The sequence below is a fragment of the Erpetoichthys calabaricus genome, chromosome 5, assembly GCF_900747795.2.
Source record: "Erpetoichthys calabaricus chromosome 5, fErpCal1.3, whole genome shotgun sequence".
Lineage (NCBI taxonomy): Eukaryota > Metazoa > Chordata > Cladistia > Polypteriformes > Polypteridae > Erpetoichthys > Erpetoichthys calabaricus.
In genome coordinates this window covers 86,153,832-86,167,772 of record NC_041398.2, presented here as the reverse complement: position 1 = coordinate 86,167,772, position 13,941 = coordinate 86,153,832, and the positions used below count along the sequence as shown (strand labels likewise).

Sequence of the window (13,941 nt, the reverse complement as noted above, 5' to 3'; positions counted from 1 at the left end):
CATCCTCTAACAACATGTCAGTTGATCACAGGATCCATTTTTTCATACTCTTACACTTGAACTAGTCCAATTTTGAATACTCTATCAAACTAATTACCAAGTCTTTTGGTTATCGGTAGAAAGTAGGTGTACCCATAGAAAAACCAGGAAGCTTGAATTATGAAATGGAAGCACTGCTACTGCTAACCACTGAACCACAATGCAATGCTTGCAAACATAAATCATTCTTTTTAATTTAGTCTTGTAAATCCCTTTAAATATAAGACCCGATAATTCATTTGTGAAGCTACTGAATGACTGTTTTCATTCTTACATGTTTACCATGCAATTATATGTAATATTTTTAATATTTAATTTCAGGCAAAAGATGCTTTAATTCTTCTTAAAGAAAGAGCAGAACATTATTTAAAGATGTGTGAAAGGGTAACAAATCAAGCAGAAGATGCAATGAAATCTTTCAGAAAGAGAGAGTAAGTTTGAAGTCTTTGTAGTGTTTATGTCAGTGTGATTAGACTTACACAAGTCACAAGGAGCAAATTTCTCATCTTTAAATGTCCTGAATGAACTAATTATTTACAAGATTGTCTCAACTGCTTATTGGCACACATCTTACTCTGAAAACAAAATACACCATCCTAAATCTGCTTCGTAAAATCTGTTGCAAAGTATTCTAGGTAAACACATTAAGCTCGCTACAGCATTGCAACTTAGGTTGGAACCAAACTTTGCTATTTGAAAGGGAGCCTCCAGAATAGGCTCCACCCCTTCCTGCACTTGGATATACTGCTGCTTACTATAAACTCACAATTAAATAAATAGAGTGTTACAAGAGCAGAACAGAGAAAAGGACATAAGAATACTTGACTGGTTACAAGTTTAATTAAATGATGTATGAAATCATGTTGACTCATTTGTAGTAATAATATATTAATGAGAGTTCAAAAGTTGCATAAACCATAAAAATGCCTGTAATACATTTCTTAAATGACTGGACTTGATATTATTTTGGAGTAGTTAAATGGATAGAATTTTCTAATATAAATAATAATAATAATAATGCATTTTATTTATATAGCACCTTTTCCATTTTCAAGGTGCTTCACAGAATCACAGAAAGAACAGCAGGTACATGTAACATTTGATAGAAATATTTTCTGCATAGAACACTAGAATAGATAAATATAGGATATATAAAGCAGAGTAAAATACTAAATTCAATACTAAACAAAAGCCTGAATAAATAAGATAATTAATGATATAACACACACAAATTATCCTGAGCATCTGGACAGAGAGGTTAACTGGAAGAAGAGGCAGAATGTCAGGTTAAGTTAAAGGCCTTCCTGAACAGATGAGCTTTAAGTTGTTTTTTTAAAAGAATGAATGGAGTCAGCTGATCTAATTAATTTCAGTAGTCATTTCAAAGTCTGGGCGCCATACAGCTAAAGGCCCTGGCATCCATAGAGTGCAGGTTAGTATGGGGCACAACAAAATTGCCAGAATCAGAGGACCTTAGTAGGCAAACAGGAGCATAGTGATGGAGTCCAGTGTAATGCCAATTAAAGCTTTGTATTAATGGAATTTTAAATTCAATCCTGTAAGAGACAGGGAGCCAGTGAAGAAAAGCCAGATGGGTGTTATGTACTCGCTGTTGCTGGTTTGTGTAAGGACTCTTCCGGCAGAGTTTTGACTTAACTAGAGCTGTGATTTGAAGTGGCGCCTGCCAGTAGAGAGTTACAATAATCGATGTGGAATGTGATAAAAGCATGGACAAGATTCTCAGCATTAGAAAAGGAGAGGAATGAGTGAACATGGGATATGTGATGGTGGTAAAAGTAAGAAAGTTTCTTAATGTGGTTTATGAGGGTGGAATAAGAAAGGGAGGAATCAAAAATGACACCAAAATTCCTTGTATTAGAAGGAGGTGTAATGAGATCACTGTCAAGAGTGACTGAAAAGGAGCTCATTTTCTTAAATTTGCTTTAGTGCCAATTAGCTCAGTTTTGTTGCAGTTTAATTTTGAAGAGTTCTCCATTCAGGTTTTAATTTCATTGAGGCAAGCCGTGAGCTGAGAAAGCTGTAATGAAGTTTTACTTTTAACATTGAAATAGAGTTGAGTATCATCTACCTAAAAATAACTCAGCCCATAGCTATGAATGATATGGCCAAGGGGCAGCATAAAGATACAGAAGAGCAGAGGGACAAGGACAGAGCCCTGTGAACTCCTTGTGTGATTGGCGCTGAGTTAAACCTGCTGTTGCCGAGACTAACAAACATTTTCCTATCAGTCAGATAGGATTTAAACCACTGAAGGGCAATGCCAGAGATACCCAGAATGTTCTCCATTGTGGACAGTAGAATGTCATGTCTGACAGTGTCAAATACTGCACTAAGATGTAGCAGAATCAGTATACCTTCTGCCTTAAGCAAATCATTGGTTACCTGGAGCAGAGCAGTTTCACAGCTGTTATGCCAATATTTTCAGTGTTTTAAAGGTTTATGACACTTTGGGTGCCCCTTTCTTGGCTAAGACGTATTTGACAGGGTTGTGCCTTATCGTGAATGCTGTATTCTTTGTCAGTCAAGCTTTTCCTTTATCGAATGACATGGAAATTACAGGGTGACTTTACGTACATCTTGTCTCGATGTCACTGTTAAGTGTTCAGCCTGTGCTGATAATGTGACCATATTTGTAAAATCTGAATATGGGGTTAAATTGTGGAGATTTCAAAAGTTCAAAAACTGTTGGTTTACTTTTTTGGGATGGCTTACATAAACTGCAACAAAGTTTTTACCAGTGAAAGAAGCAGATCAGGAGCTCATTAACGTTCCTTCAAAAGTTTCAGGTTTTGTAACTCAAGTAATTCTAAAGTTTAATTTTGTTCCTCACCCTCTGATTTGGTGAGATTTGACACTCAGTTTCTTTTTTTGGGTGCAAAGTTTTGGATTTGACAAACAATTTTTGGTGATGGGAATTTTGAAAATGAATCTCTCCATTTTTTCTATAATCAACAGGAGTGCTTCATTAACATGGCATCTTGGTTTTAAGAGAAACTTTAGCATGTCATGTTGATTGCACAATAAGATTTTAATTTTTAATTCTGTTCTTTTGAAATATAACAGTTTTATTGCCTTACAAATTAAACACTGAATATTTACTAATGGAAAAAACATTCATTTTTAGATCCATTGATACTGGCTTCAATTCTAGATTTTTTTGTTTCACTATGGAGAGAAAATTTGGTGTAGAAATTGGGAGGGCACCGGTTTGGTGGGAGCTATATAAGCCTTTGAGTAATAAAAGGAGGGTGGCACAGTGGTAGCACTGCTGCCTTGCAGTTAGGAGACCCGGGTTCGCTTCCCGGGTCCTCCCTGCGTGGAGTTTGCATGTTCTCCCCATGTCTGCGTGGGTTTCCTCCGGGCGCTCCGGTTTCCTCCCACAGTCCAAAGACATGCAGGTTAAGTGGATTGGCGATTCTAAATTGGCCCTAGTGTGTGCTTGGTGTGTGGGTGTGTTTGTGTGTGTCCTGCGGTGGGTTGGCACCCAGCCCAGGATTGGTTCCTGCCTTGTGCCCTGTGTTGGCTGGGATTGGCTCCAGCAGACCCCAGTGATCCTGTGTTCGGATTCAGCGGGTTGGAAAATGGATGGATGGATGGTAATAAAAGGACATCTAACTTACAGTAGAGAATTAGCTCAGGCATCATTACTACAACAATTAAACTGACTGATAATGATAAATGTATATTTTGTGGACAAAAGAAACCTGGCCAGGTCCAGCCTCATTCCCCTAGTAGGCGGTAGCCTACTGGACTTAAGCTGGACCTTCAGAGTAGCAACAACAAGTCTGTGGTCAGAATTTTCAAACTGGGCACTTCTGTAGACACTGCAGTTTTGTAAGAGCCTCCAGTATCTGCCCATAAGAATATGATTGATCTCCTTCACCACACCACCAGTACTGGAGTACCATGTCTAGCAATGCAGCTCAGGGTGCTGGAACCAGGATCCAACGATCTACATCACCTGACCTTTTGCAAATTCAAGGAACATAGAGCCACTTTCACCATGGTTGCCAGACCCATGGTGACCAACACAATCCTCATATCATCCCCGTCAGTGCCAGTGGTCACAATAAAATCACCATTACCAGAGGAGTGTCACCTCATGTAGCGTTTTTTGACACATTTCTGAAGAATAATTCATTGGCTGAAAGTACTCAGTGTTAGTGGGTCAGAGAGAGAATGTGCAGTATTGTTCATAATTGCATTCAGTTTTGTTTTACGTCTATCCTTCACTAGGGGGTCCAGAGGGCATCCCATTACTAAGTCTACCCTTTTTAATTAGCTTGTTAATTGAGTAGGCCTGTCTTGAAGTGATGTTACCAGCCCAAAACAGCACAGCATGGAAAATCACACTGACAATTACAGAGTTATAGAAGATATGAAGGATGTCATATCAGGATGAACACAGTCTCCTGAGGATAAAAGAGCCTACTCTGCCCTTTCTTTCTTGTATAGTTCCTTGTGTTACGAGACCAGTCCAACCTGTCATTGATGTAGACCCTCAAGTACTTGTAGGAGTGTACCGCCTCTGCACCCACTCTCCAAATAGCCTGGACACTGAGGCTCTTTGGTATAGCAAAAGTTAGTAACCAGTTCCTGGGTTTTACTGATGTTAAGTTGCCAAAAATTCTTTTTACACCAAGAAACAAACTTCTCCACTTGACTCAGTGCGGAGTCATCTGAGAATTTCTGCAAGTGACATGACCGGGTGTTATATTATTACTGGAGGTTTGTGGTACTCCAGAATTTCTTACATCCCTACTAGAAACACAGTCCAAGAGTCTCACAAACTGCAGTCTTCCCATAAGATAGTCTATTATCCAGGACACCATCCACCTGCATATCTCTGAGTTTACCTCTTAACAGTGTAAAAGGCGCTATATAGCGCCTGACCCGGCACAGACTGACACAGAGGCACGTGTAAAATAAACAGACTTTTAATTTCTCTTCAGCCGTGGGGCACGCCTTCCCCGTCTCCCACAGGCCCAACACAGTCCCACAAGCATTTAATGCAGCACCACTCCTCCCAGGCAACTTTTCCTTCCAATTCTAGCTCCTGAGTGGTGGATGCTGGCCCTTTTTATAGCCCACCTGGAAGTGCTCCAGGTGCTTGATCACCTGTGGCTAATTGCACTTCCAGGCGGGGCTGTAGAGATGTCCAGGTGGGCTCCGGGATCCATGCAGCACCCCCTGGCGGCCATCCCAGATCCCCACAGGGTTGTGGAGAACTCCATCTCCCATGAAACCCTGCGAGAAACTGAGGCACCATCGTCAGCCAGGGAGGCTGCCACCAAGCGTCCCGGGGGAGGTAGTGAGGAGCCCATGGCTGCTTCCCCGGACCATATACAGCAGGGGCGTCCTGGCCGGGCATGGGACCCAGCTGCTCATTACAACAGAGATGACTCAATGATATTGCAGGCACTGGAGAAATTAGAAAAAATAATCCTCATAGTGCTGCAAGCTTTATCCAGGAGAGATTAAGTCTTGTGGAATAGTTGGATAACTGCATCCTCCTCTCTTTGTTGGATATGTAAACTGCAGTTGGTCCAGATGTTCTACCATAATAAGGCTCATATAGTCCATCTTCAGACGAACAACTCTTGCACAAATAGATGATTATGGGAGTATTTACTGACCAGCCCAGTGCATCATACTTGTGCAATAATACATTGTTTTCAATGACTTTTGTAGGTCTTGAAGCCAGAAAAGAAAAACCTTTCCGAATACTTCATAATAGGTTAACTGGATTTTGTTAATTTAAAAATTTTAAAAAATGTCCATTAGCCATAAAAGCCATAAAAAATCCCAAGGATAAGTGCTTGATTTTTTTATGCCACTCAAAAATCCTTCAAACAAATAAATTCATAAAATGTTCCTAAGTTTTGAGCCCACCTGGCAAAATACTTATCTACCCTGATTGTAATGTACCACTCAACCAATGGGGTCTTCAGAGCCTAATTAAAGCACATGGAGAGGGACACCAGAGATAATGGGAGCCTTGAGATTCAATTATATTCTGTGTATTTCTCATACTTAAGTTTTTACAGCAGTGAATTTCAGTATGTACGTATCATATTGTTGAATGACCAGGATTTGGATGGTGGCCAGTTATTATTATTTTGACTGTTTTACGTGATTATGCCCCTCACAACTGAATTCTCTTCAGGAATGCTGTTATCTAATTTTTATTTTTCTCTTTTGCTAGCTGGCTATATCACAATTTTAATGTTAGCAAGACTTTATGCTGCCATGATTTTTTATAATAATAATTATGATTCATTCTATTTCACTGTGTGTTTAAACCTCTTTAGCATTAACCCAGAGCATTGCTCAAGCTTGATATTCTGCTTGGGATTCTATGTGAAAACAGTTAACCTTGAGTAGTTCTCCGGGTAACCTGTTCAAAAAAACTCTTACTCATGTCATAAATTCTTTTGTGTGTTGTAGGGGTTGTTATTTGTTTGTTATAATATATATTGTGAAATAGGACGGCCCGGACACACACAGGCAGACACCTTTTCTTCCATCACCACACGTTTATTCATAACACTACTATTTACAAAGTCTTACATGCACCGCCACCAAGCCCCACAGTCTCCCAAAGTCCAGGCTCTCAATAGCCACTTTCTTCTTCCTCACACAAATCACACTTGGGCCTCTCCTCGCCTCCTCTGCACCGACCTCGTCTTCCTCCTCACCCGACTCCGGCCTTGATTGCAGGGAGGCGGCTCCTTAAATAGGCGGCTGATTGCTGACCGCACCCAGCCACCTGTGACAATATACAACTGTGTATATATACTACTGCGTATATATTTATATATATTTTTTTTTCGTGAGCTTCTGTAATGAACAATGTGTATCTATTGTGGCGTGTGGCGGGGGTGGTACCCAGCCGGGACACCCAGGAGGACCGGAGGAGGGCTTACGCCCTGGTGGCTTTGGGGACCACGGGAACTGAGCTTGGAAGCTCAACCCTATAGGGGCCCGTGGTCACCGTCAGGGGGTGCCCTGATGCCTGGAGAGCCCTGGTCCTCAGCACTTCCGCCACACCCGGAGGTGCTAGAGGGAAGACGACCAGGGACACCCGGAGTGCTTCTGGGTGCGCAGCCAGTACTTCTGCCACACTGGGGAGTGCCGGCAGAAGATTATCGGGAGGCACCTGGAGCACGTTCGGGTGATTATAAAAGGGGCCGCCTACCTCCATTTGTTGGCTTGAGTCAGGAGCGGAGGAGGACGGAGCTCGGGAGGAGAGGAAAGGAGGTGGTCTGAAGAGAAAGGCATCATTGTGATAGAGGCCTGGACTTTGGGGGAGTTTTGGGGTTGTGTGTGCACTGTAAATAATAGAGAATGTAAATAAACATGTGTTGGGTGATTCAAAACGATGTCTGCCTGTCTGTGTCCGGGCCATGCTCCACGCTATATAAAGTGTTAAGCCCAAACAGTAATACCCAGAACAATAATTCTTTTGGATGAGATAACATCATGCTGCAAAAAATTGTGAATTTTTCAAAGTGTTCTGCCTTTGTAGGTATCTCATCAGTTTTTATGAGTGGAGCAGTTCCTTCAACCAAAAAATACAATGGCGGTTAAATGAAAAATCATCAAGCCAATTATTAGTACAAACTGTAACTGAATCACTGGTTGAATCAAATGATGATGATGAGAATGTAAATTGGTCCTCAGACATTTACATGGTCAATGAAACTTGATGTTTACGGCATTGTACAATAGAACCTCTGTGATATACCTGGGGAATCTGAACACATAAAGTTACACCATGGTGCTTCCTAAGAATTGTTTACAATGCAGCAACTGTCAATGTTTGTGTCAGAGGAAATGTGGTAATAACTAAGCCTTGCACTGTGGTAGCCTACAATAACAGAAATGGCAGAATCAATTGTGAGGATCAGGCATTGACATTGTACCTTCTAATGCCCAATCAACAGAGTAAAACAATGGCTTTTAAATCGGGCACTGACATTATACCATCTCATACTCAAACAACAGAAAAAATATTATATAAAAAGTGCACAAAGAAGCATACTGGTGATATGTTTTGACACATAAAAAAACATACTTTCTTTTGTAAATATGTTGACGTTTTGTTAGATTACGTTTCTGTTTCACATAATAACATTTTTTTTATTAAAAAAATGTAAACTTTTTGACTTAGTTTTTGGGGGGTAAACTTACTGCTAAGGAGTTACTGACTTACTGAATTATAGTTGTTAACATGTGTAAGCACACCAGGTTGTTTCCAATTAAATAAAAAGCTTGTAAACCTTGTTAACCATGAACCTTTTATACAATAACAGTTCAACATGAGAAAGTGGGTGCTTAATTGGCCATTTATTAGCTACTTAATTTATCTTGATATGCACACAACACACACACACACACACACTTTGTGGTTTAGTGCATTTGCTATCTTTACCACACAGCTAATTTTGTCACTGGTACATGTTGTTTTCCTTAGCACACTACTGTCTCTTTGCTGTTTCTTCTGCTCCTTCATGGTGAAAAGAATTACTTTCTAACCTGAGAGTTTAGCTGTTGAATTTCCCTTCTTACAGTAATGGTACTTCTTAGTCTTCCCAGGCTGGTCTCAATTACTGGCACAGAGTTTAAGCTTCGAAAAGTGGTATTCAGACCAAGTGAACCCCCAGTGTTTTCAGAGGGATTTTAAGAGAGTGTATCAACTTCATGCATTTTTTTGCAGGACACACTCTAGGCACTGGGGTCTTTCATTTAGGAGCATAAGTTGCTTGGGCTGTGGAATATCTTGGTTTATACATGGCTAATACAAAGGAAAGTGCAAAGAGTTAGAACTGACACTGAATTAAATAGGAAGGAGGGGATGTTTTGCATTGCCTTTTGGTTGATAATTGATTCAAAGTTTCTCTATTAATGTTGGGAAGATTGAATTATAGCCTTCAGTTTCTCTGACCATGGTATGCTTTTTTCTAAAGACATGTCATCTCACGTTTGAATAACTGTGGTTAGCAGATGAAACTCAAAAAACAAACTAATTAAATGTTGGACAAGCACAAGGATAGTTCTTTCTGAGAAGGAGGTATGGGGCTGGTCAGGTGGCTTTCTGAATCTGTTATGTCTGTTCTTTATCACAGAAGACATTTTGTGTAGGTTAGTAAATGTAGTATTGTTTAATAATTTACCATTACTAAATTTTAGTTATAATATGTGTAAGAGTTCAATAGAAAAATCAATTGAATTGAATTAATACCAATTTACTGTGGGTGCATTCCACCTTCACAAAGTTTTCTCTGTGAAGAAGATAATGCTGCAGATGACCTTTTACATTTTTCAGCAGGTCAGACAATAACATTTCCTAACAGCTCTTCTGTCCTCATTAGGTTCCCCAGGTCAGCATCTATTCCTCTGTTAAGCTCATTGATCTACAAATGAAGTGTCTTTGTGCAGTAGATGGTTTTTATCCAGTACTCATTTAGCCCAGTGTGCAGTTGTTGTTTGAATGAGTGCCCACTTAAAAACTGTAATCACATGTGCCAGAAACACAACTTTTCTCTCAAACTAGAATCATAAAGTATAAACAATATACATTACACTATCTGGATTTGATACTAGTCCATAAAATAATATTTAATAAACAAGAAAAAGTCAGAAGCAGAGCTGAACCAGAAATGTGACACAAGCTGAAGTCTGAATGTGTTTCTAAATCCATATTGATTCTTTCTATTAAAATAAAGAATTGTTATATGTCATTTTTAATAATTAGAAAAAAAATCACTATACTTTAGTTATTATAAAGCAATTGCAATCTAGGGTTGATAATTCTACATTAAAGTTATGTTTTGTAGAATGAGTGAACTACATTTTGATAATTTCTTCAAACAACATGAAGAAATACTAGTAGCAACGACACAGAGTCTTAATACAACAAGATACCGTTTCATTGATGGACAGGTATGTGAATATGAGTTATAAATATTTTAAGCACTCGTGTAAAGCTTTTTGACTTTAATTGTCTACATTCTAAAACTTAGGTTGCAGAATTGCTGCAAAAATGGGGAAGAAGTGCTTCAGAAAAGTGGAAAGAAAATAAGGAGAAGGTGACAGCTATGTGTGTATTCAATCCTATTTACAATGGAAAACGATCCAAGGTATGTATTTTCTTTTTTTTTCTTAACAGAGTACCTGAACATAATGAAACCCCATTTCCAAAAAAGTTGGGACACTTTCTAAAAATGCAATAAAAAACTAAAATCTGTAATTTGGTACTTCACTTGAACCTTTATTTAACAGGCAAAAGGACAAAGAAAAGATTTTCACAAGCAAACTTAATTCTATTTGTTAAACATAAACAAATTTAGAAATTGATACCTGCAACACATGCCAAAAAAGTTGGGACAGAGGCAAGTTTACCACTGGGTCACATTCCCATTTCTTTTAATTACATTTCTTAATCATTCTGGAACTGAAACTAATTGCTTCAGTTTTGCAAGTGGAATTTTTGACCATTCTTGCTGTATATAAGACTTGAGCTGCTCAACAGTCTGTGGTCACCATTGTCTGATTCTCTTCTTTATGATGTGCAAGACAGGACAGTCAAGCACACAGACTGTATGTCTAAGAAGCCATGCTTTTGTAATTTGTACAGAATGAGGCCTGGCATTGTCCTGCTGAAATATACATTGAGTTCCTGGGAAAACATGTTGTCTTGATGGAAGCATATGTCTCTCTAACATTCCAAAGTAAGCCTCTGCATCAATGGTTCCTTCACATATATACAGATCACCCATGTTATGGACAATGATACATCCCCATACCATCACAGACGCTGGTTTTTGCATCTTTCATTGATAACAGTCTATAGATGGTCTTTTTCAGAAAGAATCCTATGTCTGTTTTTCCCAAAAACAAGCTGAAATGTGGACTCACCTGACCACAGAACACGTTTCCATTGTATTTTGGTCCATCTCAGATGAGCTTGGGCCCAGAGAACTTCCCAGCGTTTCTCCACAAAATTAATTTTTGCCTTCCACTTTGCATAATACAGTTTCAGGGAGTATTTCTTGATGCAAGGGTGTAATTTGTTAAGCGACAATGATTTCCCAATGTACTCTCGAGTCCATGTGGCTATGTCCGTCATGATAGCATGAAAGTTTCTAATGCAATACTGCCTAAGGGCTCAAAGGTGACGCACATTCAGCAGTGGTTTCTGCCCTTGGCCTTTACGCACAGAGATTTCTCCTGAGTCCCTGAATCTTTTCACAATGTTATTAACTGTAAATGGTGACAGACCTAAATTCTTTGCTATCTTGCGCTGCAAAGCATTGTTTATAAATTGACAGATAATTCTCTTCATGACGTTCAGCACAAAGTGGTGAGCCATGATCCATCTTTGCTTGCAAAGACTTAACCTTTGGTGGATGCTTCTTTTATACCCAATCTTCATACCCACATCTGTTACCAGTTAACCTGCGACTTGAGGAACTTTACAGAATGTTATTTGTATAACATTTTCAGTCTTACATTGTCTCTGTCCCAGCTTTTTTGGAGTTTGTTGCAGGTATCAATTTCTAAATTTGTTTATGTTTAACAAATAGAATTAAGATTGTTTGTGAAAATCTTTTCTTTGTTCTTTTGCCTGTTAAATAAAGGTTAACGTGAAATGCCTAATTACAGATTTTAGTTTTTACTTAATTTTTAGAAAGTTTTTTGGAAACGGGATTTGTACATTAACATTTTGCTTCTTTCTAAGTATTAATAAGAATTTACTTTACTCATCAGCAGATGTACACCTTAGACACAAATGAATGAAACATGCAAGTTACTAGCAGAGATCCATTTCTTTCTTCAGGTAAAAAGAAGCAATTGTTGAATTGTATTAGTATATATTGAGATTGAGCTGAATGGAAATTAAACTGATAATTTACAACTTAAACATTCACCAGCGTACAGCTGTATTTTCCCAATCCAGTAAGGCACAAACAGAATGTAAAGACAGGTTTCCCTCATAAATACCTATTTAACTGTTTTATGGGAAGGTCAGGTAAAGTATCTTGACTTCTGTTTCTTAAAGGATTATTAATCATTAAATACAAATACATGCATGATTATGCATCTTTCCCATATAGAAAACTGTTTACTTTATGTACTAAACTTTAGAACAATAAATTTTAAAGGATTTGCAATTTTCTCTTCACCATTCCTTTGCTAGTAATTCATACTATCTGTAGTGGATATTCACTTGATTTCTTAGTCAGGTTGTCAGCATGAATAATTATCTACTCATTGTTTCTTCCTTCATTCTTTTTCATTTTAAACAAAATGTACTGTTAGGCATGGTGTATACGAAAACTGTTCAAAACAAGTCTTCATTTAAAGTCAGACGTTTTACTGATTCATGCTCTCCTTATAGTGTTCTGTGCTGAAATGATGCATCTAAGCTTGGCACCTCAATTATTTAATGCTCTGAAAATGTTAAGGGCTGTGCTGTGTTGCCAGGTCTACATTAGAATGTGAAAGTCTTAATTCATTAACATTTTTAAAACTTTTTAAGTGTGACTTACCACTTTAAGTGGGAAAAGGTTGAGCAGTGCTTTCTAATATTTGTTTGGTGTGAGTAGTTGCTGGTCATGTATTGAGTCTCTTTTACCCTCATGTGACTATGAAGGCCCAATACATGGGTAAAAATTGCTACAGATAGCAGTCATATTTAAAAGCCCTTTGCAAGGCTGTTTATTTGAGCATCTTCAGCTTGAATCCTATCTAAATTCCTGCTGCTGGCCTCCGGAGACAACTGATAAAAACATTCTTATGTTATTACTGAGTGAAGACAGCAACCCTTTTCATCAATGTGTATTCACAATGGTAGTCTTTTGGATGCTACCCAGAACTTTCGATCATAGGTAAAAATGGGGATGTCAACACTTAAGTTTGTGGCATACACAGAGAACAACATCGCTAAACAAAATGATTGAACTACACTATTCTCATGTGAAACAAAATAATAGTAAGAAAACAGTCCATACTTATATACAACTATTTGGTCGATGTTTTTTCTTCATCTTCTTTTATCCAGAAAGTGTGTGGATTTAATTTTGCAGCTGTTTCTTACCAGTTAATTATCTGTAAATCATCAGTCCAGCCCAGACCATACAAAACAAAATCACACTCATATATTAACAGTTTTTTTATTATTATTTCCTGAAAGATAAAACTCTACAATATTGCTTATGGTAGATCTGATGAGCTTGACATGAATCAGTTTCTGGATGATACGAGAAACGTAATGATCCAGTACAAGGTAAGTTACAAGTTTTTCAGTATATTTAACTCCACCAACAAACTTTAGATAAAGTACTTGAATAAAATCATATATTATTATTATTATTTATTATTTTGGTGAAAGAAGGTTCAGCTTTCTCTAATTCCATCTGATTATTGCTTTTGATGAATGGCTGTATATAGTATTTGTAATTTTCTCCTCTATTACTTTACTTTTCTTTGTTTACCCCCATGAACTTGTAGCTTCTGACTTGTTCCCGAGTATCTTATTCACTGGTTATTATTTCTTGTTCTTTAGTTCTAAATTAGACTTTAAATGGCTGTTTTCCTCTGTATAAGTTTTAACATGTAGTTTTGTAACTTGATTTTCTCCCTGTTTCTCCATGTAAATAGATTATTATTTATTATTATTATTACTTGGCTGATGGTTTTCTCCAAGGCTGCTTACAACATTTGAGATACCATTGGTTGCATTTCTTTTGTTTATCCAATTGGAGCAGAGGCAGGTGGAGTAACTTTTTTAGTCACACAGTGTTAGTAGCAGGACTTGAACCCACAAGCGCAATCTAAAGTCTTAACCACCATGATGACACTGCCTGCCTAAACACA

The 13,941-nt window shown here is 38.1% G+C and overlaps 1 protein-coding gene across 3 annotated transcripts in view; it reads left to right on the top strand.

Moving 5' to 3' along the window:
• Positions 1-13,941, top strand: part of LOC114652763 (uncharacterized) — a 363,527-nt gene that overhangs the window by 122,130 nt on the left and 227,456 nt on the right. For all 3 annotated transcript variants that reach the window (XM_051927768.1, XM_051927767.1, XM_051927766.1), the window contains 3 exons: positions 361-470; positions 9,900-10,005; positions 10,086-10,202. In XM_051927768.1, coding sequence (XP_051783728.1) covers positions 361-470; positions 9,900-10,005; positions 10,086-10,202 — 333 coding nt within the window. The remainder of the gene's footprint in view (positions 1-360; positions 471-9,899; positions 10,006-10,085; positions 10,203-13,941) is intronic.